At 47.6% G+C, this 27,870-nt stretch overlaps 1 protein-coding gene across 1 annotated transcript; it reads right to left on the reverse strand.

The window, feature by feature from the left end:
- Positions 1-1,691: 1,691 nt before the first annotated feature.
- SLC30A4 (solute carrier family 30 member 4) lies at positions 1,692-21,871 on the reverse strand. Its single transcript, XM_056865793.1, has 7 exons — positions 21,500-21,871; positions 14,091-14,237; positions 7,599-7,752; positions 6,091-6,298; positions 4,013-4,118; positions 3,513-3,647; positions 1,692-1,846 (listed from the first exon to the last, which is right to left on the reverse strand). The coding sequence occupies exons 1-7, from the start codon at positions 21,864-21,866 to the stop codon at positions 1,692-1,694; spliced, it is 1,272 nt and encodes a 423-aa protein (XP_056721771.1). The 5' UTR covers positions 21,867-21,871.
- Positions 21,872-27,870: the final 5,999 nt, after the last annotated feature.

Below are 27,870 nucleotides of genomic sequence, written 5' to 3' on the forward strand. Positions count from 1 at the left end.
TGGTACTTTGGTAAAATACTAGTGCTTCGATACTCAGTCCTTCCAATTACAGTCATCGACTGTGGTCAAAAGAAACTATTTTTTTTGGCCTGTTCAGTCCTAACTGCAACTAGTAGAACAGAGGGAAATATTGATGGAGTTAAAAGGCCAATTGCCTCTGGGGTCATAGCAGAAGACCAAAACTCCCGGTATTAGCCAAAAATTATATTCTGCTTCTTATACCAAATGAATATCGATACAGGTCTCTTTAGAAAGATCAAAATGATACAGATGCAGCAGTATCATTGCAGACTAAATGCTGGTGTTATGTTTTTTTTGGTGGGATTTTTTTTTTTGCAGCGTTAAAGCTATGATTCGAGTCGGCCTTCGCTCACTTCTGATCTGAGAGCAACATCTCCGTCTCACTTCTTTCTCTGGCTCCCCCCCTTCTCCAGGCCCAAATCTGAAGGAGAAACCAATGCAAATTTGGTGCCCGCAAAGCGGTTATTACTGCCTGCATTGAACACAGGTCAGAAAGGAAGCTTTCTTTGTTTTGTTTTTTAACAAAAACCGTTACTAGCAGAACAAGTAATAATGGTGGGTATGCTTTTCTCTTTGAACCAAATCACCAACATGTCACCAGAACACTTCAGACACCACCATGCAGACGCCAATATTTAAAAAACTGGAAATTAACGCACAGATGAAAAGAAAAAACCCGATTTTCACAATTCTACTCTCCAAAGAACTGCAAACATATCTGAAGTCTTGTATCTCCTGAACATCTATGTTACATCTACTGATTCGATTCTTGCACTTAATATAGTTTCTATAAGGCCCCCTTTCTCCTTCTGGGAGGCAAAATCAGTCAGAAGAGGGCCTCTACAGCATACTTGCTTCCTATCAAGATTCATGCGAACCCAACGGCCTCTGTAGCAGGTTAAAACGCTAGTTTAGATAGTTGAGATTAGCGGTAATAGTCGTCTCAAAGTCAATATAATACTCAAAGAAATTACATATATATATATATATTTTCCCGCTATGGTATATAAATCCTATGCCTAGAGATACGAAAGACAGCCAAATCCTTTCAAATGCTGTGGGTCCAGCCCCTAAGTCTTCAACTAAACAACTGGCAAACTTATCTTTTATGATTTGGGTAGGTTAAAGCTAAAACTTCCAAGACTGGTTACAGTAAAAGCTGCTCCCAATACATATTACAGTTTGTATGAATCCAGAACATACGGAAAGGGGCCCTGATAGCCTTACAACCAGTTCAGGGATCTTTAACTTTATAGATCACCAGCATGATCAACCTTGTCAACTTTTTTAAAAATTCAAGTAGCTAATGCCTTTTCTGGAATGTAGGAATACCAGTACACAGTTAACAATTGGCAACATGGAAGAGTATACTGAGGTATCTGCCTAGCCATCATGTAATCTGTAAACAATTTTTTGGGAAATATCTTGGCATGGAAACCCTAGCAAATAAACAGTGACCGGGGGAGTGGTTGAGGGAGAGAGAACTCACTCATCTTTGTTTAAAGGGGTAATCTCAACTCTTAACTCCAGTTGTTCTCATTAGCCAGATCGAGGAGGTCCCATTCTGCTTGGACATCTTGTGTTATTGCTCTGTGGTCATCTCGACTGAAAGATAAAAATAATAAGGCAGCGACCCTCCCCCACCACTCCCACCCAAAAAATGTGGAAAGTTAGGCACTGGAATTCTGACAATTAACGCAGGGTTTGTTCTCCTCATGCCTGTAACTCTGAAGCTGGACAGAACATTGATATACTCCAAAAGTGTTCAGCAGCAACTGTCTAGCCTTGGACTGGATGTCCTCCCACTTGGATGAACCGCTGGGAACTGGAAAGCAAGACAAAGACAGAGTAGAAAGGCATTAGAGCTTCTGTAAAGGGGAGGGATTTCTCTGTTGCAGCTCTACATTTCACAAGGCACAGCACCCAAATTCCTCCAGTCCTGACATTCCTCCGCCACAGACGGCCTGCCTGGAATGGCATCTCCTGACTTTCCACAAACTATGCAAACCTGAATTATTCTACAGGGCTTTTCTATACAGGTAACAGGGTTCCACCGCACAAAACGGTTCACAGAAGTTATTTGGATACATTATTAAGGACTGTGGTCTATATTACAATATATATAGCATTCTGAAAGTAGGATTCCACTGTGTAATTTCCCCATCAATATGACATGTTAATACTTATGTTTTGCTTCAGTTCTTTTATTATTTCTAGACTTCAGGCTGGTTCCAGACTTCTACAGTCTTACTCCGTTGCATTGTTTATTGTACATCCCATTCTGCTGATCATGAGATCAGATCATGAGAGGGCGGGGAGGAAGAGATGAGTCAGTGCTTGGCTCTCATGGCCCTTTCTTAGATGTCCAGGGAAATGCCAATCGCCACTTTGGGGCTAAGAAGCAATTTTTCTCCAGATCAGTTTGGCCAGGGATCCTGGAGGGGAATTTTTTGCCATCTTCTGGGCATGGAGTAGGGGTCACTGGGGGTTGTTTGGGGGGCAGGGAGGTAGTTGTGAATTTTCTGCATTGTGCAGGGGGCTGGACTAGATGACACTGGAGGTCCCTTCCTACTCTATGATTCTATGATTGTCTTGACTCACTCTCTGTAATACACCTTGAGTCCCAGTGAGAAAGATGGACTATAAATAACGTAAATAGATAAATAAAAGGCAGCTCAACGAAAGCCCTTTTCAGTCATGCAAAAGTGGAGCCTGCATAACTCACACAAAATGGCACCCACGTGCACTCCTGGTACATGCAACAGGAGCACCAAATCATAATGACTTAAAAGCTTCCTTCCCCATTTTTTCCCTCCAGAAAAAGTTCTGCCGCAACTACGAACTGCCTAAGGTCTATGAAGCCACGGAGGACACTCTTACAGTGAAGAGAGCCAGCAAGGTGTGTTGGTTTAAGACTGGTGGGCTCCAATCTGGAGAACCAGGTTGGTTTCCCCACTCCTGCATTTTAAGCCCGCTGGGTGACCTAGGGCTAGTCACAGTTCTCTCAGGACTCTCTCAGCCCCACCAACCTCACAAGGTGTCTGTTGTGGGGAAGGGAAGGAGATTGTAAGCCCGTTTGAAACTCCTTAAAGGTAGAGGAAAATCGGGGTATAAAAACCAACTCTCCTTCTTCTTCTAAGGAGTTGCCCTCCTGCTGTCTCAGCACAAACAGCAGCAAGGGAAGACCAACCTTAACCTCACTGAGAAATGCTTCTTTTTTAAAATCACCTTTTCTCTGTGTCACTATCACTGATCTCCCACTTTTACTTTCTCCCACCCCCTGCTGGCCTGTCCTGTCCTTTAGACTGGGGGCAGGGTCTGAGTTTTTAAATTTTGATTTACGATACAATTTTAGCCCTACCCTTCCTTCAAGCAGCTCAGGGTGGCGGACATGTTGCTCCCCTACCCTGTTTTTTTTCTTCTCAGCAACGGTGTGAAGCTTTTATTGCAGACTACCGTGTTTTTCTATACAAGCCCGCAGCATACTCTACCTAGTTGTAAGTGGACAATGGCAACAGTCTTTCCGGCTGTCAGAGACCAAACATTCAGATATTCCACCGAGTGCACATCTTCGATCTTCATTAACTCCTCTTTAATGTGATCCACATTCAAATGCCTCGGAACTCCTGAAGTAAAACGATATCGTCATATTAAATGTTAAGATTTGAAAGTAAATATACCGTGGATGAGCCAATTGGGGTGAAAAACAGGACAGTCTTTCATAATTATCAGTGACAACTTTAAAGATCTTTTATAGATCCAGGGAAGTGAATCAGTAACTGTCGCTGCTGCCTCTAAAAATGAAACCCGCATTTTATTTAGACCAAACCAAACATAGCACGTTGCATTATATTATTTTGGTTGGTCTTAAATGAAATGAATTTTCACCGGTTTTGCTTTCGGAGATTGCCACGGACCAGCGCCACTACCAACGTTTATCTCTGCTACATGGTTCTCCGAGGAAGATCTCGAATGTCAGAACAATTGTTACCTTCAAGTATGATTATTCCCGTGTCCCGCATGATCCGCAGCGTTGTGAATGCCACAAGTATCGAGAACACGTATGTGCATATAGGATCAGCGATCTTGTATTCTGGCTGAAACAAAGAGATTAAGGCCTAGTCAAACTTTTGTCTAGGTGGAAGAGTCTTTTTAAGATTCGGCAAGTGCTGAATTCCCACAACCGTTTGCTCTCTTGGCCAAGAGAGATCCTGCAGAAGCCGGTTGGTGTGAACTGGTTTAATACACTACCAGCAGTCTCACCACTATATGGTTTTTGAGACTTATTGTGTGCTTTTCTTAACATATCCTATACATTGCTGTTTGCAACTTTAAGTTTTCTTTGCATTGTTCGTTGTAAACGTTATGCTGTTTTTATTGTATTTCATCTTTGTCATCTGCCTTGAGCCTCAGCAAGAAAGGAGAAGTATAAATGAAGTAAAATAAAATGAATAAAAAGTGCCAACAACAACAACAACAAAATTCAAAGGCCATACTCCTAAAATAACCAAAACTGAACTATGTACATAAGTGCTATCAAGTTGCAAATGACTTACAGCGACCCCAGAAAGGGGCTTTTTAGGTAAGTGAAAAGCAGAGGTTTGCCTTTGCTTTCCTCTGCAGTCTTCCTTGGTAGTCTCCCATCTGAAAACTGACCCTGCTTAGCTTCTGAGATCTGCCAAGATCGGGCTATACCATGCCACCTTCCCTCCCAAAACTTAAATAACACATACATATCATTGCTACAGCACCAGGCAGGGCTTTTCCGCTTCTTGGAAAGAAAGAGTTTGAGTTCCCCTTCCAAATATTCATTGTTTTGGGCCCTCATAGGGTTGTCTTCAGAAGAAGGTGGTATTGATCTGGGACCATAACAGAAAATGCTCTCCTTTTTCATCCCTGTAGGTGACTTCGGTAGTGCTAGAAGCCAGTCACCAACAACAGAGCTGCGGCCCATACTGAGAGGGGCAGTCCTTAGGATAGGAAATTTCCATCCCAGAGTATTACGCTTAGAATACAAACAACCCAAGCATGTAAGTGGAGCTTCTTATCCCAATATTTGAAGAAGAAGAGTTGGTTTCTATACGCCGACTTTCTCCACCACTTAAGGAAGAATCAAACCGACTTACAATCACCTTCCCTTTCCCTCCCCACAACACTCTGTGCGGTAGGTGGGGCCGAGAGAGTGTGACTAGCCCAAGGTCACCCACCTGGCTTCATGTCTGGGAGTGGGGAAACAAATCCAGTTCACAAGATTAGCGTCCACCACTCATGTGGAGGAGTGGGGAATCAAACCCGGTTCTCCAGATCAGAGTCCACTGCTCCAAACCACTGCTCTTAACCAGTACACCACATGGACTCTCTTTAGTTATGAATGGCTAGGAGATTTCTCTTACAGTGCAACCCTATGCAGAGTTACTCCAGAGTTAGAGTGCAATCCTATGCAAAGTTTAAATTAGGGTAACCCCATATGGCAATGCACTGTAATTCACTTAAATCTAACATCCCACAGATCACAAAATTCACAAAGACAATACACTGGAAATACATCATAGAATGCCTCCAGCTACATGAATCCAATCCAGTAATTCCTTGTGCAGGTGGAAGTTCCGCACTTAACACAATGTACACACAGGGGTTTCTCCATTAGAGGGAAGGGTCGTAGCTCAGTGATAAGAGTATCTGCTTGGCATGCAGAAGGCCCCAGGTTCAATCCCCAGCATCTCCAGTTAAAGGGACTAGGCAAGTAGGTGATGTGAAAGTCCTCTGCCTGAGACCCTGGAGAGCCGCTGCCAGTCTGAGTAGACAAGACTGACTTTGATGGACCAAGGGTCTGATTCAGTATAACGCAGCTTCATGAGTTGATGTATTCATTCACAGAAGCTCTGCACACACATCCCATTTTTTTGCGCTGGGAGCCACCCTTCCATTCAAGGAGACAGGAGCCCATTTTGAGCGGTTGTGTCAAATTCACTGCATGAACAATCTACCAAGAGTCCACTCGAGTGCTGAGCGGGCTGGTGGCCCAGATCAGAAGTACTTTTCGTTCGTGGTCCGAGCCCCGGCCCTTACCTTGAAACGAATGATGTACGCTGCCACAAGCACGCCGATGCTCTGCACCAAGTCTCCCAGAGCGTGCACGAACGCCGCTCTCACCGCCAGGCTGCCGTGGCCGTGGCCATGCCCGGAAGCTGTGCTCGAAGAGTTGGACAGGGGGACAGCCGAAGGGGCGTGTGAATGGGAGTGGAGGTGACCCGACTGGTTCAGCAAAAAGCCCATTCTGCGGCGGAAAGTGGGAGTCGAGAAAATGGCGGGGGGGGGGAAGAGAAAGGGGAAAAAACACCCTGTTAGCCTATTATTGACCCAAAATGGGTGGGAGGGAGATTTTACCATGACTGCAATATTTTGTAAGCACGAGAAGATTGGAAAACAAGCCACTAGTATTAATTATCGGTAGTGATGGTTACCCTGTAGCTGACAGTCGCCAGCAATGAGTTGCGTTCCTAGAAGGGGGGAGGAGACCCACACACTCCGTGTCAAGGTGACCTGCTAGTAAATCCAAGTACTGGTCCCATCACCACCCTCTTCTCCCCACCCCTCTATACCCGTGGCCACCATGGCACCCACTGACACCTTTTCTGGTGCCCGCCAAATGTTTTTAGGAAATAGGTGGGGCCGCTCATGTGGAGGAGTGGGGAATCAAACCCAGTTCTCCAGATCAGAGCCCACCGCTCCAAACCACCACACTTAACCACTACACCATGATGGGAAGCATTTTATGGTGCCTTGGTTCAGCACCAGCAACACACAACCAAGGTAACGCCAGTCGTTAGGGTTCCAAACATAACCTGGATGTTAATTACAGTGCTCATAAACCACCTTCCAACCATTCACAAGACAAAGGGATGCTGCGTTAATTAAAAAAAAGAAATCAACTAGCCACTTAATGAAAAAACAAACCATCCAGCCACAGAAAGACCCATCCTTTTTGCAGTCATAGACCATCAAACTGAATAATATAAAGTAAAACAAGTACAAAATACAATTAAAATTTAGATACTTAAAATGAAGGGAAAATGCAGAGGTATATAGCTAATTAATACCAAGTAGAACGAAAGCAATATATTATTAAAATTGAAATGCTTAATAACAGCAAAAGGTTGGTAAAATCAGTCTATCAGACATACATTAGGTATAAGGGTAAATACAGTATGCAGAATACAAATTCTCAATTTGCTTGGCTAGTGTGTAGCCTTAAGTGATCTTTGCCTTATTTTCATTGCTAACCAAGCAAATCTGGCCATGCTAGCAGATAGATTAACTATTGTGTCCGATAGGAGGAATGCTAGACGTTGTTTCCTCAGAGATCTGGGGCAGTCCACTAATAATGGAATCAATGGACCTGCGCGGATATGATCGTATAAATTACATTTAAATAGCACGTGTTCGGTGGTTCAAGAGCATCCTATTTGCACATGCATCTACGAGCTTCTAATGGGCGTTTATTATATATCCCATCTATGAACTTGGAAGGCAAGGAAAAGACCCAAAAAGTTAATGCGAGGAAATGGAATGCTTACATGAGATTTACTGCCACACCAACAGCTGCTGTAATAAGCATGATGTCCCCGTTGATATCATAGTCCATATGGATGGTCCTTTGAACAGCTTCGTACAAGAGGAAAACCATAAGGATATAAATCAGCAGGACGCTGAACATGGCAGACAAAACCTCTGGGGGAGGAAAGAGAAAAGAAAGGCATTGTTTCAAGAGCTCTAGGCACAGTCTTACATTGTAGGGTATTATTTTGCAACTTCGACAACACTTGTCATTATACCAATTATTTATCATTTTGCAGTCAAAGAAACCACTAAGAAGGAGAAGAGTTGGATTTTAAATGCCAACTTTCTTTACTTTTTTAAGGAGAATCAAACCGGCTTACAATCACCTTCCCTTCCTCTCCTCACAGCAGGCACCTTGTGAGGTAGGTGGGATTGAGAGAGTTCAGAGAGAACTGCGACTAGCCCAAGGTCACCCAGCAGGCTTCATGTGGAGGACTGGAGAAACCAACCCGGTTCGCCAGATCAGCGTCCGCCGCTCATGTGGAGGAGTGGGGAATCAAACCCGGTTCTCCAGATTAGAGTCCACCGCTCTTAATCACTACGCCAGGCTGGCTTTCTCTAAGCTTTGCCCAGCATTCCCACAGGCCCCTTTTTCAGTGGCAAAAGCATGATGTCATGACCTGTGTATGTTTGTGTGTGTGAGAGAGATCTAGGTGAGTACCCCAGAATGGAGAGCACCCAGCCTTCAAACTCACAAAGGAAGTTTCACTTGAGAGCAGGGCAACAGAGCGGGAGAGTGGGAGGTCAGAGACAAAGGAAGGTCTGTTGCTTATCACAAATGTCACTGCTAGCAAAGGTTTAACAAGTGCCCAAGACACTGAAACTGTCAAATAAATCACACTGGCCAGAGTTATCAAAGGGAATCTGCAGCGTGTGAGCTGGGAAAATGCATTCTCTCTGTCATAGGAACGCATCCTGGAGAGCAAATGTTTTCAGGGGCAACAGGAAGAGCCCACCCACAAGTAGGGGTACGAGCATGGATCCAGAACACACACACACACACACACACACACACAATGGCCATGGGACCAATATTTATAACCCAAAATGGGTCCTGAGGGGGTAAGCTGGCAGGAAATGGGGGTGGGCTGTGGCTCAGTGGTAGAGCATCTGCTGGGCATGCAGAAGGTCCCAGGTTCAATCCCCGGCATCTCCCGTTAAAGGGACTAGTCAATAGGTGATGTGAAAGACCCTGAGACCCTGGAGAGCCGCTGCCAGTCTGAGTAGACAATACTGACTTTGATGGACCAAGGGTCTGATTCAGTATAAGGCCGCTTCATGTGTTCATGTGAAAGCCAGAAGCAAAGAATTGATTGCTTTAACAGAGTTCCTACAAAAGAGCAGGACAGGCCTGAGGAGTTGCCAGGACCCAAGAGAACATCTGGGCTACTCCCTTATTGATTGATTGCTGGGTTGGGCGCAGATAGGATAAGTAGAGGTCTGCTTGCTGATTAAATCCCCTTAGGGTGACACAGTGGAGATTAGCTAGCCCCACTGCCCAGCCAGGCACACCTTAGGGCCAGGGGGAAAGTTTAGTGGCCAACCACCTTCCCGGCCAGGCTTGACACACAAGATGGATCCCAAAACTCTCTGAGAGGTATCCATTTTGTGGGGAGCAGTGTCTCGCTCTTATGCCAGCCTTTGGCCCCCGTGGCACCTCTTAGCGGGAGGAGGGGTATGACTGCTTACACCAATGGGCTACAATACTTTTTTTTCGCCATCAAGTCACAGCTGACTCATGGCGACCCCATAGGGTTTTCAAGGTAAGAGATGTTCAAAGGGGGTTTGCCATTGCCTGCCTCTGTGTCACACCCCTGGTATTCCTCGGAGGTCTCCCATCCAAGTACTAGCCAGGGTCAGGGCTGAGAATGTGCGACTTGCCCAAGGTCACCCAGCAAGCTTCCACGGTGAGAGTGGGGATTTGAACCTGGGTTCCCCAGGCCCTAGTCCAACACCTTAAAACCACTACACCACGCTGGCTCTCTGCTACAATACTACCAGTGTGCTAATCTATCACAGGGTATTTTTTTTTATTGTTCAATGGACTAATTTGTTAGGAATGCTTGTGTAGGAATGGCTTTGCCTCAGTGGGAGGGCTTGAATTAAAATAACAACCCTTCACCCATGGAATTCTAGGAGTCCGATATGGTTTACAAGGTATTTCCAGAATCTTTCTTCACTAGGTCTAGAAATGGGGGGGGGGTTTACATTTCATAATGTAGCCTGCGATTTCCCCCCTCCTAGGCAGAGAGATTGTCTTAATCATCAGACATACAGTATTACCCCCACCAACACATTACTAAAGCTATATTGTACTATACTTGTACAGTAGCAAGGGTTTTGGCAGCAACTAAACTTTTCTTTCAAGAGTTTTTAATTTCGCGGAATGAATTATCCTCACGACTGAAACACAACCCCGTGGGGGCCGAAAGCAGTTTTCAAAGGTACTTAAATACACCCTGCTGCTTAGGGGTATTATGAAGTTCCTGTGAGGCTCCTTTACGATTTGGAAAGTTAGATTTTTTTTATCCAGAAGTTTAAAAGAAAAAAAAGCTCTCCAAAGAGGTATGTGAATGACTAAATGGCCAGATGAGATCAGAGCCTAATCTAAGAGTGGCATGAAACACCAGAGTTAGCTCATTTCATTATTATTTTTTAAATAAAATTTTACTAATTTTTTATAAAGGGGACAGAAAGGAAAAAATGGGGGCAGGGAGACAAATAGGGGAGATTTTACAATTCGCGTTTTGCCCGCGCCCAAGCTAATTCACGATGGGCTTCTAAATACAGCCCCAAAAAATTACTAAATTACTAGGTGGGGGGAGGTTTCTTTCATCATACAAAGCTTAGGACTTCAGCTTGTCTTCATCCAGTCCTGCCCTGGAATATATTTATGTGCATGGTATATGCAGCTCTGCAGTTGGTTTAGGGTGTGTGGCTGTCACGACTGGCTATATTTACATCCTGCCTTCCTTCCATCATGGAACTTAAGGTGGGACTGATCAGATTCCCAGGATTCTCCCATCTTGACTCAGACCTACTTCAGCAAGGATGCTGTGTCAATTGGATGGCTTTCCGTCTGAGCTCTTGCGGCCTTCTGCCTTAATGTACATTTTGTACGGATGTGTAATATGTTGTTTTCACTGCATTTTATGGCATGTTATTTGCCCCATTATTCTGGATTGTAAAATGCACCAAGAGCCATTCAGTCATGAGTGGGGAGTAAAAATGTGTAAAAAATAGTAAATGCTAGCCTGATCTTGTCAGATCTCCGAAACTAAGCAGGGTTGGCCCTGGTTAGTACTGGGATGGGAGACTACCTGGGAATTCCAGGGTTGCTATGCAGAGGCAAGCAACTTCTGAATGTCTCTTGCCTTGAAAACCCTATGTTAATTCGAAGTTTAACTAATTGAACTAGTATTCCTAAAACTATTACTAATTAATAACTGGTCTGTTGGTCTTGGCTGATAGTCTATTATAAGGATAAACCTTAATTGGTAGCTATACCTACATTTCCGTTATAGAATTGTATCAGTTATACACAAACTATAGTTAACACGAACCAACATAAATTTTTCACATCTTAGTTGTATCTGCTATCCCGCTTTATATTTAAAATACCAGTGACCCTTTCCATAAACATCGTTAAATCACCTATGTCTGTCAAAGAATGGTTAGCTCATTTCATTTTGAACAGAAAAAAATGCTTTTTATTTTGTCTTGTTATATTTAATAACTTCTCTTTCCATAGAGCTGATGTTCTGGGAACGTCTTTGTGGATACTGTTCCGACATCAACAGAAAAACAGAAAAACAGAAACAGGCTTTAGGAGCATGTATCCTTGTCCACATGGTGGGGTGCGGTTATGTGCATGCCGGCCTCTACCAAGCTGAAGGAAGCCTAATTCTGTGGTGGCCAACTCTCTTGTCAGGGGCTGGGAGGGTCAGATTATTTACTTTACTTTAATGATACTACTCATACAGCCAATTCATCTCTGAACAGTATCTCACTAAGACTAAAAGAAAAAAAGAGAAATATATTTCTATATAAAAGGCAAGCACCAGGTCATTACCCATGGGGTGACGTCACATCCCAACATTTACTAGGCAGACTTTATTTATGGGGAGGTTTGCCAGTGCCTTCCCCAGTCATCTTCCCTTTACCCCCAGCAAGCTGGGTACTCATTTTACCGACCTTGGAAGGATGGGAGGCTGAGTCAACCTTGAGCCGGCTAACTGAAACCAACTTCCATCGAGATCAAACTCAGGTCATGAGCAGAGCTTGGACTGCAGTACTGCAGCTTACCACTCTGTACCACGGGGCTCCTATATATCTATATCTATCTGTATGAACAGTCCTAAATTAGTAATTTTTAATAGAGATTAACGGGGGAGGGGGGGAAACTTGGCACCTGCCGAAGTAATATTAAAATCCACCCCTGTTAAAACAAGCCTCAAATTATCCAGTTCCCACCTAGAGTCCAAAATGAAAGGTTTTATCCATCTATCTCTTGCCAAATTAAGCAGGCCACAACTGAACAGAGAATGTTGAAGGGTTTGACCACCGCACTGTTTGACCAGAACAGCACTGATGCACTCACGCAGAATATGGCAACTTATTTAAACGACCCAATAGCTCCCCCTGACAGAGTCAGATTCACATGAACACATGAAGCTGCCTTATACTGAATCAGACGCTTGGTCCATCCAAGTCAGTATTGTTTACTCAGACATGCAGCGGCTCTCCAGGGCTCAGGCGGAGGTCTTTCACATCACCTACTTGCCTAGTCCAGTGGTCGGCAAACCGCGGCTCTCGAGCCGCATGCGGCTCTTTGGCCCCTTAAGTGTGGCTCTCCGCATCCCCGCGCCCAGCCAGGTGGGAACAGCCAGCAGGCGAGCGGGAGGCGGCGCCCCTCTCCCCCAGCCTCCCCTCCTCTCTCTCTCTCTCTCTCCCCCCGGAGGGGAGGGATCAGAGGTGGCTGGGAGAGGCGCCAGCCAGGAAGCCTCTCTTCTCCCTCCCCGGGGCGAGTGGGCCACCCGCTGCAGCCCCGCGCACCAGCCGGAAAGCCTCTCTTCTCCCTCCCCGGGGCGAGCGGGCCGCCCGCTGCAGCCCCACGCGCCAGCCGGGAAGCCTCTCTTCTCCTTCCCCGGGCAGGGCCACCCGCTGAAGTCCTGCGCACCAGCCGGGAAGCCTCTCTTCTCCCTCCCCGGGGCAAGCGGGCCACCCGCTGCAGGCCAGCGTGCTGCGTCGGCGCACGCGCACCCAACTGAACAGAAACCTCCCGCCGAAGGTGAGTGGGGACCTTGCAACCCTAATGTTCAATAGTCTCCAGTTCCCCTGAGTAACAGGGGCAGAGTCTCTCCACACTAGAGACTTTCTTGAATTTTCCTTCTAGGATGGCAGAAGGTAAGGCTGCACATCTAGCCTTGCCCAGCCGGCCCGGGAAGGAGGGGAAGGCGGCAGCAGTGGGGAATCCCTCCCGGAGTGCAATTGGGGGGGGGTCCCCGAATCTCTCCTCTCATTGGACCTTTCAAGCCGACCGCTTGCCAATGCCCAGCGCCGGGGGGGGGAGAGGAGCCCCCTTTCTTGGGCCTCCGAGGGTTGGGCAGCCAGCCTCGGTTGCCGTTTTATTTAGGGGGGCTTGGGAACCGGGAGGGGGGGAGAAATCTGCACTTGCACCATTTGGAGGGGCTGTGGGTCAGTGGTGGAGCATCTGCTTGTTATGCAGAAGGTCCCAGGTTCAATCCCCGGCATCTCCAGTTAGGCGGCTCTCAAAAGAAATCTCAATCGTTGTACTGTTGATATTTGGCTCTGTTGACTAATGAGTTTGCCGGCCACTGGCTTTTAACTGGAGATGCCAAGCAGATGCTCTACCACTGAGCCACAGCCCCTCTCCATGGCTCTCCAGGGTCTCAGGCAGAGGTCTTTCACATCACCTACTTGCCTAGTCCCTTTAACTGGAGATGCTGGGGATTGAACCTGGGACCTTCTCCATGCCAAGCAGATGCTCTACCACTGAGCCACAGCCCCTCCCCTCAACACAATTCCCAACCACCCACAAGACTACGGTGCTGACTGCTGGGCTTAAGCTTCATTAGCCCATTATGTTAAAAGGTCCACATCACAGATGTTTCCAGTATACCTCTAAAGAGAGATGTGAGAGAGTGCAAAACCCCACGCATCATTCAGGTACCACAAACATGCAGAAACATGCAGGGCCCAAATCATTATCCTTCCACTCCCAACCCCAAGGTGCACAATTTTCTCAGTCCGTAAACCAACCTTTTAAAACCGTTCGCACGCGGCCTGCCCGAGCACCACACAGTTTATAGAACTAATGCTGGCATTTAGCGCCCCTTCATTTACAGACTTTATGCATAAGCTTCACTGCCGTGATTAGTTAGCACTTAACAGGCCTGCTACAAAGGCAGAACCCTAAGGTCACCTACCAAAGCGATGGAATCCGAAGGTGAACCTTTTGGTGGGCGATTTTGCAGACAGCCATAAAGCGAGCAAGGTCAAAATGATGCCGCTGAGGTCAGTCAACATGTGGAGCGCGTCCGTCATGATGGCTAGGCTGTTGGCAATGTATCCACCTTCGCATGGAAACCGAAGAGCAAAACAAAAGGTTAGACGTAAAGATACAAAGATTTTTTGCACAGAGGCAAAAAATACATCAGTAGAAGAAAAAGAAGAAGAGTAGTTTTTTATATACTGACTTTCTCTACCACTTAAGGGAGAATCAAACCGGCTTACATTCACCTTCCCTTCCCCTCCCCACAATAAACACCTTGTCTCTTTACTCAAATCAATGCTTCAGGAATCATTCCTACAATCTGGAAACATGCAATAATAGTACCTATATATAAAAAGGGGCCAAAAAAGACCCTATAAATTATCGGCCCATTAGCTTGTTGTCAACCATAGGTAAAGTTTATTCATAGGGTTGCCAGGTCCCTCTTCGCCATCGGCGGGAGATTTTTGGGGTGGAGCCTGAGGAGGGCAGGGGTTGGGGTGGGGAGGGACTTCAGTGCCATAGAGTTCAATTGCCAAAGCGGCCATTTTTCTCCAGGTGATCTGATCTCCTGCTAATACAACTGATCTCCAGCCGATAGAGATCTCCTGCTACTACCTGGCAGTTGGCAACCCTATTTATTCAGATTTTTTGCATTCCAAGCTCCGGAATTGGATTGATACAGAATCTATACTGTACCCCGAACAAGTAGGATTTAAGAGGGGTGTCTCAGTTTTGGATCACTGTCTTACGCTATACCACTTAGCAGATAAATATGTTTCTCAACCAGGAGGCCGGCTCTATGCAGCATTTATGGATCTCAGGGCTGCTTTCGATTCTGTCCCAAGATCCCATCTCTGGCTCAAACTAGCTGATACAGCAATAGATAAACACCTTATCACGTAGGTGGGGCTGAGAGAGCTCTAAGAGCTGTGACTAGCCCAACGTCACCCAGCTGGCTTCATGCGCAAGAGTGGGGAAACCAACCCAGTTCACCTCCGGCGCTCATGTGGAGGAGTGGGGAATCTAACCCGGTGCTCCAGATTAAAGTCCGCTGCTTCAAACCACCCCTCTTAACCCCTACACCACGCTGGCTGGCACACCCAACAGGGGAGGTGCAGCTAACTGCAGCTCCCTGATCAACCCCCTCCCAAAAGGGCTATGCCAAACTACTTTGACATCTTGCTTCTGTGACCGAATTCAGAGGAGTGTACGGGGGAGGAAAGAAACAGAGCCTATTGCAGCAGTGTGACGCGGTGATCGGCATGTTGGACTAGACCCAAGAAGACCAGGCGTCATATCCTTAGTCAACTACGATGCTTGGCGGGTGACCCCAGCCTAATCACAACCCTACCTCATAGAGTTGTTGTAATGGTGGAGGCGTTCAGGGGACAGCAGGGCGGGATAGAGCAGGTGAAGGCGTGTAGGGCGGGCTATAAATCAAATTGCAAATAAATACAAAGGTGGACAAGAGAAACCATGCCTGCTGTCCTGAGCCTGCATCCAACTACATTCTTCAGACTTAGGGGCACGCGTTTTTGTAAGAGGGAGGGGCGATCTCTGTCAATCCCTCCCACCCACTGCGGACTGCCACAGTCCAGTACCCGAGGGTTGACTGACCTCCAGGAACAAAATCTGGAAGGCATCAATAGGCTGGAGCATTGGGGTAGGCATTGGCAGAAATCGCTCTCTCCCCCTTTCTACCCCTTTCTATCTCTCTACCGCAGTCCAAGCTCTGCTCATGACCAGAGTTCAATCCCGATGGAAGTTGGTTTCAGGTAGCCGGCTCAAGGTTGACTCAGCCTTCCATCCTTCCGAGGTCGGAAAAATGAGTACCCAGCTTGATGGGGGTAAAGTACAGACGACTGGGGAAGGCAATGGCAAACCACCCCTTAAACATAGTCTGCCTAGTAAACGACAGGATGTGACGTCACCCCATGGGTCAGTAATGTCCCGGTGCTTGCACAGGGGACTACCTTTACCTTTTTACCTCTTAAGAGAACTTAGTAAAAGGTAAAGGTAGCCCCCTGTGCAAGCACTGGGTCATTCCTGACCCATGGAGTGATGTCACATCCTGTTGTTTACTAGGCAGACTATGTTTACGGTGTGGTTTGCCAGTGCCTTCCCCAGTCATCTTCCCTTTACCCCCAGCAAGCTGGGTACTCATTTTACCGACCTTGGAAGGATGGAAGGCTGAGCCAACCTTGAGCCAGCTACCTTAAGCTGACTCCCGTCGGTATCCAACTCAGGTCCTGAGCAGAGCTTTTCGCTGCAGTACTGCAGCTTACCACTCTGTGCCACGGGGCGCTTCCAAGAGAACTTAAGGGCACTTGATTCTTCTTAACTGATTGGGTATGAAAACGTGAAAGAGGTAAGAGCATACAGGCCCACAGAGGTATGCAGCCCAGAATAAGGCTCAAGGAGCTAAACCCAGACCAGTGGAAATGCAGTGTTTGTATAATCATATCTTACACATGCAAGCACACACACACAGAACCCTTTCATCCCTTGACGTAAAAACAGAGAGCGACTTCAAAAAGCCACATTAGCATCTCACTCAATAATGAGCCCCTGCCAACTTTAATGAGCCATGAAGGCCTAAGTCCCGTCTCACGGGTCACTGATCACAAACCCCTTCGCCCGAGCAGCTTGGGAAACTTTCAATCAACTCAAAATAGCAGCCACCCCCAAAAAATTGCATTAAAAAATAAGGGGCGGAGACAAGCTGTGCGGAGAAAACTTTCCTCAGAGGTGGCTATTCAGCCAGGCCCTTTCCTAGCCAGAAGTTTGGACGCAAAATCAACCCAGAGCCCCAAATTCAAACTGGTGTTGATTAACTGATCTCCCCAGGGATTAGACCACCCAGCTCAGACCCCTGCCCCACACTCAGCACCCTGGGAAACCACTGTCGGGGGAGCAAGGAGCTGTACTTTGTGAAGGAGCCTTGCAAATAAGCCCACAATTTACTAAACCCGTCTGCTCACACACCAATTATCTGCGACACACTGATGATCCAAAAGAAGAAAAAATTTAAAACCCTTTTCTGCTTTACCAAGCCTTCACATGAACACATGAAACTGCCTTCTACTGAATCAGACCCTTGGTCCATCCAAGTCAGTATTGTCTACTCAGACCGGCAGCGGCTCTCCAGGGTCTCAGGCAGGGGTCTTTCACATCACCTACTTGCCTGGTCCCTTTAACTGGAGATGCCAGGGATTGAACCTGGGACCTTCTGCATGCCAAGCAGATGGTCTACCACTAAGCCATGGCCCCTCCCCCTGAAGGGTTGCTTATAAAGGACCACCCCACCCAGCCCTGCTCACCCCAGGGGACCAGCTAATAACAGGCACTGCTTTAAGATAAGGAAGAAGAAGAAGAAGAGTTGGTTTTTATATGCTGACTTTCTCTACCACTTAAAAGGAAAAGGTCCCCTGTGCAAGCCCCGGGTCATTCCTGACCCATGAGGTGATGTCACATCCCGACATTTACTGGGCAGACTTTGTTTACGGGGTGGTTTGCCAGGGCCTTCCCCAGTCATCTTTCCTTTACCCCCAGCAAGGTGGGTACTCATTTTACCAACCTCGGAAGGATGTAAGGCTGAGTCAACCTTGAGCCAGCTACCTGAAACCAACTTCTGTCAGGATCGAACTCAGGTCGTGAGCAGAGCTTCGACTGCAGCTTACCACTCTGCGCCACGGGGCTCCTCTCTACCACTTAAGGGACACTCAAACTGGCTTACGATCACCTTCCCTTCCCCTCCCAGCAAAAGACACCCTGTCAGGTGGGTGGGGCTGACAGAGCTGAGACTAGCCCAAGGTCACCCAGCTGGCTTCATGTGTAGGAGAGGGGAAACAAATCCAGTTCACTAGATTAGCCTCCGCTGCTCATGTGGAGGAGCGGGGAATCCAACCCGGTTCTCCAGATCAAACTCCACCACTCCAAACCACCGCTCTTAACCACTACACCACGCTGGCACTACTTCAGCTTCAGGGTCAGAGTTGCCTAGTCTGACTGGCAGCCACTGTCCAGGGTTTAACATCTTTAACATCATCTACTACCTGATTCTCTCAACTGGAGGTGTCGGGGACTTTCCCATAGTTTATACCAACAAGAAATCCCCATTGTGAGGATGGTTCCAATTTGCCGGACGGCAGCCCAAGCAGCCAGCTTACAACCAGAAAATAAAAACATATGCTGTGATTACAAAGCTATTGTATCTTCCCCGGATACCAGTTAATTAAACCACACTGCTTTCTGCAGGTACCTTGATAAGACAAACTCGACAGCTTGTTTTAACAAGGCCCATTAGCTGCCTGGAAGATGCTGCTTAGGACAACAAGAGACCATAGAAAATAATTAATCCCAGGTACAGTATATGGAAAAAACCAGGGACCTCAAGTATAGCAGGAAAAGCAAACAGAAACAGACGCATAAGGCTTTGTCAGTTTTCACTGCAAAGAAACAAACACAACCAGCCACTAGCCAATTCACAGCGTTACACGCAACTGACGTGATTATATTCAGGGCTATGCATATAATTCAGCATTATGCAGTCAAAAGGAATCACACCCCAAATGATTTGCATTTCCCATAAATCAAGTGGAGAAAGTTCCTTTAAACAGAAGGGAGCCAGTGTACCATAGCAGCTGTACGATCGGGGAGGTCCCTTGTTTCAAATTTTGCCTCTGCCAAGAACTCAAGGGGAGACTTTAGGCAAATAATCCAGCCTCAGTTGACCATCTACGATATGGGGATAATAGTTACTGGCCTGTCTTACAGGACAGTTGTAACAAATGCTGTGATGTCTGCAAAGGGAACGCTAAAAAATGCCGTGTAAATCCTTAATAACAGTAACCTCCCTTCCAAGAGAAATTTTGCAGGGTTTTATTGTTGCTATTATTGTAATACTCCTACTTGGCCACCAAGATTAGATTAATTCAAGCCATTGTATTCCCTATTACTATGTATGGGTGTGAAAGCTGGACATTGAAGAAAGCTGATAGGAAGAAAATAGATTCCTTTGAAATGTGGTGTTGGAGGAGAGTGTTACAGATACCCTGGACCGCCAAAAAAACAAATCACTGGGTTATAGATCAAATCAAGCCTGAACTGACCCTAGAAGCTAAAATGACTAAACTGAGGCTATTGTATTTTGGTCACATCATGAGACGACAAGAGTCACAGGAAAAGATAGTCATGCTAGGAAAAGTTGAAGGCAGCAGGAAAAAAGGAAGACCCAACAAGAGATGGACTGACTCAATAAAGATGGACTGACTCAAGACCTGAACAAAGCTGTCAAAGATAGGACGTTTTGGAGGACTTTCATTCATAGGGTCGCCATGAGTCGGAAGCAACTTGACAGCACTTAACACACACGCATTATTGTAAAGGTCCCCTGTGCAAGCACCAGGTCATTCCTGACCCATGGGGTGATGTCACTTCCCGACATTTACTAGGCACACCTTTTGTTTCACAGGGTGGTTGGCCAGTGCCTTCCCCAGTCATCTTCCCTTTACCCCCAGCAATCTAGGTACTCATTTATTGTACTACTATTATTGTGCTATTATTGTACTCGCTCCCAAAATACTCCCGCAAGTTTCCATGGGATGGTTCTCGGTTTTAAGAAGGTCTGAACTCCATGCCTCCTACTTATGCACCAATGCGGTGAGCGCAGTTCAGCCCTAGTTATGACCAAGGCCCCAATGGAACAGCATTCAACGGAAACTAGTTTTTCCTAGTATGTCTCTTTTGGGGTGAGGAGTTTCGCTGCTAGCTCTTTACAAGTAAGAACATAAGAAGATAAGAACATAAGATAGGCCCTGTTGGATCAGACCAAGGCCCATCAAGTACAGCAGTCTGTTCACACAGTGGCCAACCAGGTGCCTCCAGGAAGCCCACAAACAAGACGATTGCAGCAGCATTAACATGCCTGTGTTCCACAGCACGCAAAATAATAGGCATGCTCCTCTGATACTAGAGAGAATAGGTATGCAGCATGACTAATATCCATTCTAACTAACAGCCATGAATACCCCTCTCCTCCATGAATATGTCCACTCCCCTTCCTGACCCATGGGGTGAGACAGACACTGCCCTGAGAAGAGACAGACACTGCCCTGAGAAGGTAGTTCCAGACTCAGTGTTTTGCCCACACCCACAGCTTAAGCCTCCACGTAACAGAAAGGTACACGTCGACAAAATAACTGGTAAATTTTCTTAAGGTAATAAAAAAAACAACTAGGCTGCTTTACTTCCTTTATAAAAAAAAAGGACCAGGGAAAAAAATGAAAAACTACTGGATGTTTATCTATTTGGAAGTAATAGAAGAAGAGTTGGTTTTTATAAGCTAATGTCCTCTACCACTTAAGGAAGACCCAGACTGGCTTACAATCACCTTCCCTTCCCCTCCCCCCAACAGACACCCTGTGAGGTAGGTGGGCTGAGAGAGCTGTAACTAGCCCAAAGTCACCCAGCAGGCTTCACGTGGAGGAGCAGGGAAATAAACCAGGTTCTCCAGATTAGAGTCCACCACTCCAAACCACTGCTGTTAACCAGTACACCACGCTGGCTCTGAGTTGGTTTTTATATCCCAATTTTCTCTACCTTTAAGACACTCAAACCAGCTTATAATCGCCTTCCATTCCCCTCCCCACAACAGATACCTTGTGAGGTAGATGGGACCGAGAGAGTTCGGAGAGAACTGTGACTGGCCCAAGGTCACCCAACAGGCTTCATGTGGGTGAGCAGAGAAATAAACCCGGGTCACCAGATTAGAGTCTGCCGCTCATGTGGAGGAGTGGAGAATCAAACCCGGTTCTCCAGATTAGATTCCACAGCCCTTAACCACTACACCACGCTGGCTCTCAAGCAGAGGCTTTCAGTGTTGTGCCGAATTAGTCGGCGTGTAATAGCAGCTGATGAAGTTGGCAGTGCTCCGGGCTGATGATCCCCCTTGTCTGCTGATTTCAGATGTTCTCTGAACTTGCTGTCTCTTCGCAAGGCGATATCACCCCGTGCTGTCTTATCCGAGTAAATAATTAAAAGCCTCTCCCAAGGTGCAGCATTTATTTTTTTTAAAGCAATTGCTAAACCACTTTTGCCCTGACCTAGATGGCCCAGGCTAGCCTGATCTCATCAGATCTCAGAAGCTAAGCAGGGTCAGCCCTGGTTAGTATTTGGATGGGAGACCACTGAGGAATACCAGGGTTGCTGTGCAGAGGAAGGTGCTGGCAAACCACCTCTGTTAGTCTCTTGCCATGAAAACTCCAATAGGGATCGCCTTTGACTTGACGGCACTTTACACACACACAAACCACCTTCAGTAAGAGGGCGAGGCCTACTTACCGACCAGCTCCCCCGTCATAAAGAGGAGATAGAGGACCGCCGCAAGGATCAGTCGCCTCTTCACAGTCCTCTGCTTCAACAGTTCCCTCTGTTTGTCGCAATTGTTACAAGGGTCTCTCTGAGGGGGACAGTCCCTCTCCAGCAAGGAGTCGTCCGAGTGGGGCCCCAAGCGAGCCCCGTTGGCCGGAGCGTCCAACGTGTCGGGCGTGTCGTCGGAAACCACGACCCGCAGCTTGTTGAACCTGGGGTATTCCTCATCTCCGGCCTCGTCAGAGAAATCGAAGGCGCTGGAGTCGTTCAGGAACAAAGGGTCCTCCTTCTTCCTCAGGACGGACTTGAGGCTGCTCCAGAGGCTCGAGCGGGCCATAGCAAGCTGCCAGCCAAGAGCACAGCTGGGCGCCGGCAGTGCTCAGCTACAGGTATCTCTCCTCAGGCCACGTCCCCTCGCAGGCTGAGGCGCTTCATGTCCCTGTCCCTTCAGGTCGTTTCTCATCTGGGAGGGACGAGATGCCAGCAGGGGTCAAATTTGCCAACCAACCAAAGCTGAAACATGCAAAACAGATGGCAATCAATCCCCGGGGGAAGCAAATTAAGACACCCCCCACCCCCCAATATCACAGGCAACACATGGGCGGTTTTCACGGTGCAACTCTATGCAGAGTTTAGTCTGGAGCACATGAACACATGATGCTGCCTTATACTGAATCAGACCCTTGGGCCATCAAAGTCAGTATAGTCTACTCAGACCGACAGCGGCTCTCCAGGGTCTCGGGTAGAGGTCTTTCACATCACCTACCTGCCTAGTCCCTTTAACTGTAGATGCCGGGGACTGAACCTGGGACCTTCTGTATTCAAAGCAGAGGCTCTACCACTGAGCCACGGCCCCTCCCCAACTCTGCATAAGACTGCGCTACCAAAGGCCTTAGAGCTGTATTCGTTCCTTTACCTTTAGTACTTATATGGAAAGGTTCACTGTAAGTGCCTCAGGGCGGGGATCTCTCTTTCCTTGGCCAGCCCACCACCTGCGAATGGTTCCAAAGGACAGCTGGAAAAGGTTCTCCCGGCGGCCTGTTACCTTATGTAGCTTCAGCAGAGGGACCAGAAGCCTCCCAGCCGGTGGCAAAGGGGGACCTGGCAACCCTACAGAGAGGGTGGGATTCGGACCACTGTTCAGCAAAGCGTGATGGCCTGTAGATTATGTGCAATCTGTAAAATTGTAGTTTGGGGTGTTTCCGAGCCAGACAACAGCGGGCCAGCAAAGGCGCCGGGCGGGAGGTTTTCAGGGTGGAGCCTGAGGAGGGCGTGGTTTGGGGAGAGGAGGGGCTTCAATGCCATAGAGTCCAATGGCCAAAGTGGCCATTTTTTTCTCCAGGGGGAACCGATCTCTATCGGCCGGAGGTCAGTTGTTAACAGCAGATCTCCAGCTACTACCTGGAGGCTGGGGGAGAAAAAGGCACCGCCGTACTAATATCAAGGAGATAAGGATTGCAGTGCAGAGGCAACATTATATGCAAAAGTGAAAATAGTATTTATCCAAGTCCAAGAAACGAAGAGGAATTAGTAACGGTCGTCTCCTCGTTACTAATTCCTCTTCGTTTCTTGGACTTGTCGCAATTTGAAGACTGGCTTGGAGACTCTCACGAGATTTTCAACTATTTTATGAATTTTTGTAATTATTGGAACACCATTCTCTTTGTACAGTCATTTTGCATTTCAATTGTAGAAGCTACCGCTATATAAATACTATTTTCACTACCTGGAGGTTGGCAAAAAAAAACCAAAACCCTTAGGGCTGCATGCAGAGGCAGCAAAACGCCTGGATCTCGCCAACAGATCTCTGACCCTGCGTTCCTTCGGGGCGCGTGCAGGAGGGGAGGGGAGGGGATCGGGGCCGTTACCTGCGCCCGGGGAAGCCCCCCGCCGCTTGCGCGCGATCCAGCTCCTCGGGACGCGCCTCCTCCCCCCTCCGCGCGCCCGACCAGCGAAGGAGAGGACCGCCAGCTGGCTCCCTCCAGGGGCGGAGGAGCTCTAGGCACGGCCAGGTCGCCGGGAGCTTAGCGAGGGGCGGAGGGCGTGGGCTTCTCCGGCAGCGGAGGCATGCCTGAATATTCATCGGCCTCCTTTGCCTCCCTGCTCCCGGGGCGGGGGGGGGGGGGAGAAAGAAGGGGGCGCGAATTCAGCCGGACCGGCTCTGCGCCCGGAGCAAATCCATCGCCGCCGCCGCCCGCGCACCGCCTCCAGGCAGCAGCAGCAGCGAAGGGAAGGCAGAGCCGATTCTCTGCCTCTGAGCAACGCGCCTGCGCCTCCGAAAGGGCCAAAAGGGAGGCTTCCAAATAAGGGGAGGAGAGGGGGGGGGGTTGTTTTCCCTTCCTTCCCCCCCCCCTTCCTAAAACAACATCCGAGCTCCGGCCGCGTCCTGCTTCCAAGCCATTCCTTCCAGGCCGTTCGTTCGTTCGTTCTTTCCTTTCTTCCTTTCCCTTCCTTCCTTCCCCTTCCTTTCCTTTTCCTCCTTTCTCTTTTCCTTCCTTCCTTCCTTCGTTTCTTTCTTTCTTTCTTTCTTTCTTTCTTTCTTTCCTTTCTTCCTTTTCCTTCCTTCCTTCCTTTCTTTTCCCTCCTTTCTCTTTTCTTTCTTTCTTTCTTTCTTTCTTTCTTCCATTCTTTCTTTTCCTTCCTTTCTCTTTTCCTTCCTTCCTTCCTTCCTTTTTTCCCCTCCTTTCTCTTTTCCTTCCTTCCTTCCTTCCTTTTCCCTCCTTTCTCTTTTCTTTCTTTCTTTCTCTTTCTTTTCCTTCCTTCCTTTCTCTTTTCCTCCCTTCCTTCCTTCGTTTCTTTCTTTCCTTCCTTCCTTTTCCTTCCTTTCTTTCTCTTTTCCTTCTTTCTCTTTTCCTTCTTTCTTTCTTTCTCTCTTTCTCTCTTTCTCTCTTTCTCTCTTTCTTTCTTTCTTCCTTTCTTCCTTTTCCTTCCTTCCTTCCTTCCATTTCAAGGGTTCTCAACAAGGGGGGGATTCCTCCCCGGGGGGATTTTAGGGTTCCGGGGGGTAGGGTTGCCAACCTCCAGGTCGTAGCAGCAGTTCTCCTGCTATTACAACTGATCTCCAGCCAAGAGAGATCAGTCCCCCCTGGAAAAAAATGGCCGCTTTGGCCATTGGACTCTATGGCATCGAAGCCTCTCCCCAAACCCCCGCCCTCCTCAGGCTCCGCCCCCCCCAAAACCTCCCGCTGGTGGCAAAAGGGGACCTGGCAACCCTACAGAGGGGGTGGGATTCGGGCCCACTGTTCAGCAAAGCGTGATGGCCTGTAGATTATGTGCAATCTGTAAAATTGTAGTTTGGGGTGGGTTTTTTTTTTAGTTACGACTATCTTGGGAAGGGGGGAATTATATTCTGAACAATGGTGAAAGGGGGAAACGGAGCAAAAAAAAAGCTGAGAACCACTGTTCTGTGTTGGTTTTTTTTGCAAAAGCTAGCTGGGATTTAAGAGCTCCTTGCCTGGCCGCATCCTGACGGCTCCCCCGAGCCCAGGATCACGCCGCAAAAAGGCAAAGAGCCGGCCCCGGTTGCCACCGCCCTCCAAAGGGGGGTTGCAGCGAGGGAGGCCGGGGGGGGGACAAAAGGGTTAAGGGGGCAACATGGTACTCCCGCCGAGGTGCAGCATGGGAGCTGTAGGCAGCAGAGGGCCTGGGGGAGGCGGGGGGGGGGGAAGCCAGATGGTTTCCAGCACCAGCAGTTAACCTCTATTTCTTTTATTTAAAATAAAATAATGTTTGATGCAGGTGCTTTGACGTTTTAGAGCCACAGTACTGTGCACACTGATAAAGGGCCATTAAACTTGTGTGTGGGTTAGGGTTGCCAACCTCCAGGTACTAGCTGGAGTTCTCCCGCTATTACAACTGATCTCCAGCCGATAGAGATCAGTTCCCCTGGAGAAAATGGCCACTTTGGCAATTGGGCTCTATGGCATTGAAGTCCCTCCCCAAACCCCGCCCTCCTCAGGCCCCGCCCCAAAATTCTCCCGCTGGTGGCGAAGAGGGACCTTGCAACCCTATGCATGGGGAAGGCAAAGACTGGGGAAGTAAGAGATTTCAGTGGGGATAGGATGTTATTCTAGGACCTCTTTCTCTAGACTCCATGGTGTTCTACAGAGTCAGCTCTCCAGTCCAAAGCAGCCATTTCTTCTAGGAGAACTAATTTCTGTAGTCTGGGGATCATATATAATTCCTGAAGAACTCCAGACCCCACCTGGAGGTTGGCAACCTAGCAGCTAGAAACTAACACACCTACCCATGTGGAATTATCATTAAAGTATATAAAGTATCAAGGTGATAAAAGGATGCGTACCATGTCTGGCTTTATCACGACACACTGAAAACAGACCTTTCTATGAACCTAATTTGCAAGATCAAATTAGTCCATCACTTGTGGCCTGAGGTCTAATCCATTCATACAGCCAAGAGAGTCACACACTCTCCCCCACTGAAATCGATGGGATTTAAAAATGTTTCCCTTGGGGCGGATTGCCAACGTCATTCCCTCATATAGCAGACTTCCCAGTCAAGGGCCAGCAAGAAAGGCCCATCTGCAGACCATTCTTTGTACAAAAGGAAATTCAAAAGCTGCAGTGCGATATGCTACAACCACAGCTTTCTCTCTCCACTAGAAGCACAAACTAGGGTGGAGATGTTTTTGCAAAGGACATTGGACTGTTAGCAGAAATGCAAATGTTATGACTTATTAGGAGAGCCAGCGTGGTGTAGTGGTTAAGTGCGGTGGTTTGGAGCGGTGGACTCTGATCTGGAGAACCGGGTTTGATTCCCCACTTCTCCCCATGAGCAGCGGACGCTAATCTGGTGAACCGAGTTGGTTTCCCCACTCCTGTCATACAGAGCATGGTGCCGAGTTGTTTTCTGTTGCCCCAGAAGGTCGGACCAGAAACAATGGGTTGAAATTAAATCAAAAGGGTTTCCATCTAGCATTAGGAAGAAATTTCTAACAGAGCGGTTCCACAATGGAACAGGCTTCCTCGGGAGGTGGTAAGTGATCCTTCCCTGGAGGTTTTTAAGCAGAGACTAGATGGCTTTTTGTCAGCAATGCTGATTCTATGACCTTAGGCAGTTCATGAGAGGCAGTTCATGAGAGGGAGGGCATTTTGGCCATTTTCTGGGCATGGAGTAGGGATCACTGGGTGTGTGTGGGGGAGGTAGTTGTGAAATTCCAGCATTGTACAGGGGGTTGGACTAGATAATCCTAGTGGTCCCTTCCAACTCTATGATTCTAAGCCAGCTGGGTGACCTTGGGCTAGTCACAGTTCTATTAAGAGCTCTCTCAGCCCCACCTACCTCATAGGGTGTGGGGGGAGGAAGGGAAGGTGATTGTAAGCCAGTTTGATTCTGCCTTAAGTGGTAGAGAATATTGGCATATAAAAACCAACTCTTCTTCTATTAATGATGTTGGGGAAAGAAAGCAAGACTGCACGAAAAATGTGCTGGCAAGTTGTTACAGAGTCCCACACCTTATAGCTCACTAGCAAGGCTTACGGGGTGCACAGTCGCTATATTATTTCACATAAGCTTGTGGCTACTGCCAATGCAAATCAGTTCAACGTGTCTTTTGTATGCTAAGGAGGAGCTGCTGTTAAGAGTAACACAGTTGGGAGGTCAAAAAGAAACAACATGAACAAGAACAAGAAGAGCCTGTTTGCCAAACCTTCTCCTGAGTTCATAGGATGGCCAACTGGCATCTTCAAGCTGCTGTTTGTGATCACTCACCTGTCTTGTCTTGCAGCCATTGTGATCACTAGATTCTGGCTTTCCGTAGACAAGGCAGACCAAGCTGGAAGAAGAACACAACAGGAATTATGGCGGAAGAGAAGCTGGATTTTAGGATTAACACAACCACCTTTAGACTTTTTTGATCACCTAGGCAAAACATCAACCCATTATCTTCTTCAGATTCTTCGCCTTGCTAGACACTGTTGATTCCTGGTACAGAATTGCCACCTTTTTCTATGCTGCATGAAGGGCAGAGAAGAAACCGGGGGCTCTTCTTATTCCAAAGGCAAACTGGGCCCTGTACCTTTATGAGTTCAGCATGTTGTGCAAGGGAGAAACATGCTGCATTTGCCAACATTTCCCACATGCACCACATAACACTTAAAAGTACAGGAGTCCTGTCTTTCCTTGAATCCGGTTGCTCTTGGCGTTGCCTAGATTTACATCCTGGTAGGGCAAGAGCCAACTGACACTGGAGAAGTGGGCATTAACAACATTGCTTAAACATATTATTCCCCAGTAAGGCATGTGCTGACGAATGTGTATGCACACATGTTTTTTTTTTAAACTAACGAATTGGAACACATCACTGCGTGCCTTTGCAAGAC

Source organism: Euleptes europaea, chromosome 20 (genome assembly GCF_029931775.1).
Source record: "Euleptes europaea isolate rEulEur1 chromosome 20, rEulEur1.hap1, whole genome shotgun sequence".
NCBI classification, from domain to species: Eukaryota; Metazoa; Chordata; class Lepidosauria; order Squamata; family Sphaerodactylidae; genus Euleptes; species Euleptes europaea.

Coding starts and splice junctions, on each gene's coding strand:
- SLC30A4 (XM_056865793.1), bottom strand. CDS start 21,866: ATGGCCCGCTCGAGCCTCTGGAGCAGCCTCAAGTCCGTCCTGAGGAAG. Junction 6,299..7,598: donor GGTGTGGCAGTAAATCTCAT/GTAAGCATTCCA, acceptor TTTCCGCCGCAG/AATGGGCTTTTTGCTGAACC. Junction 4,119..6,090: donor CGTACATCATTCGTTTCAAG/GTAAGGGCCGGG, acceptor TCTTTGTTTCAG/CCAGAATACAAGATCGCTGA.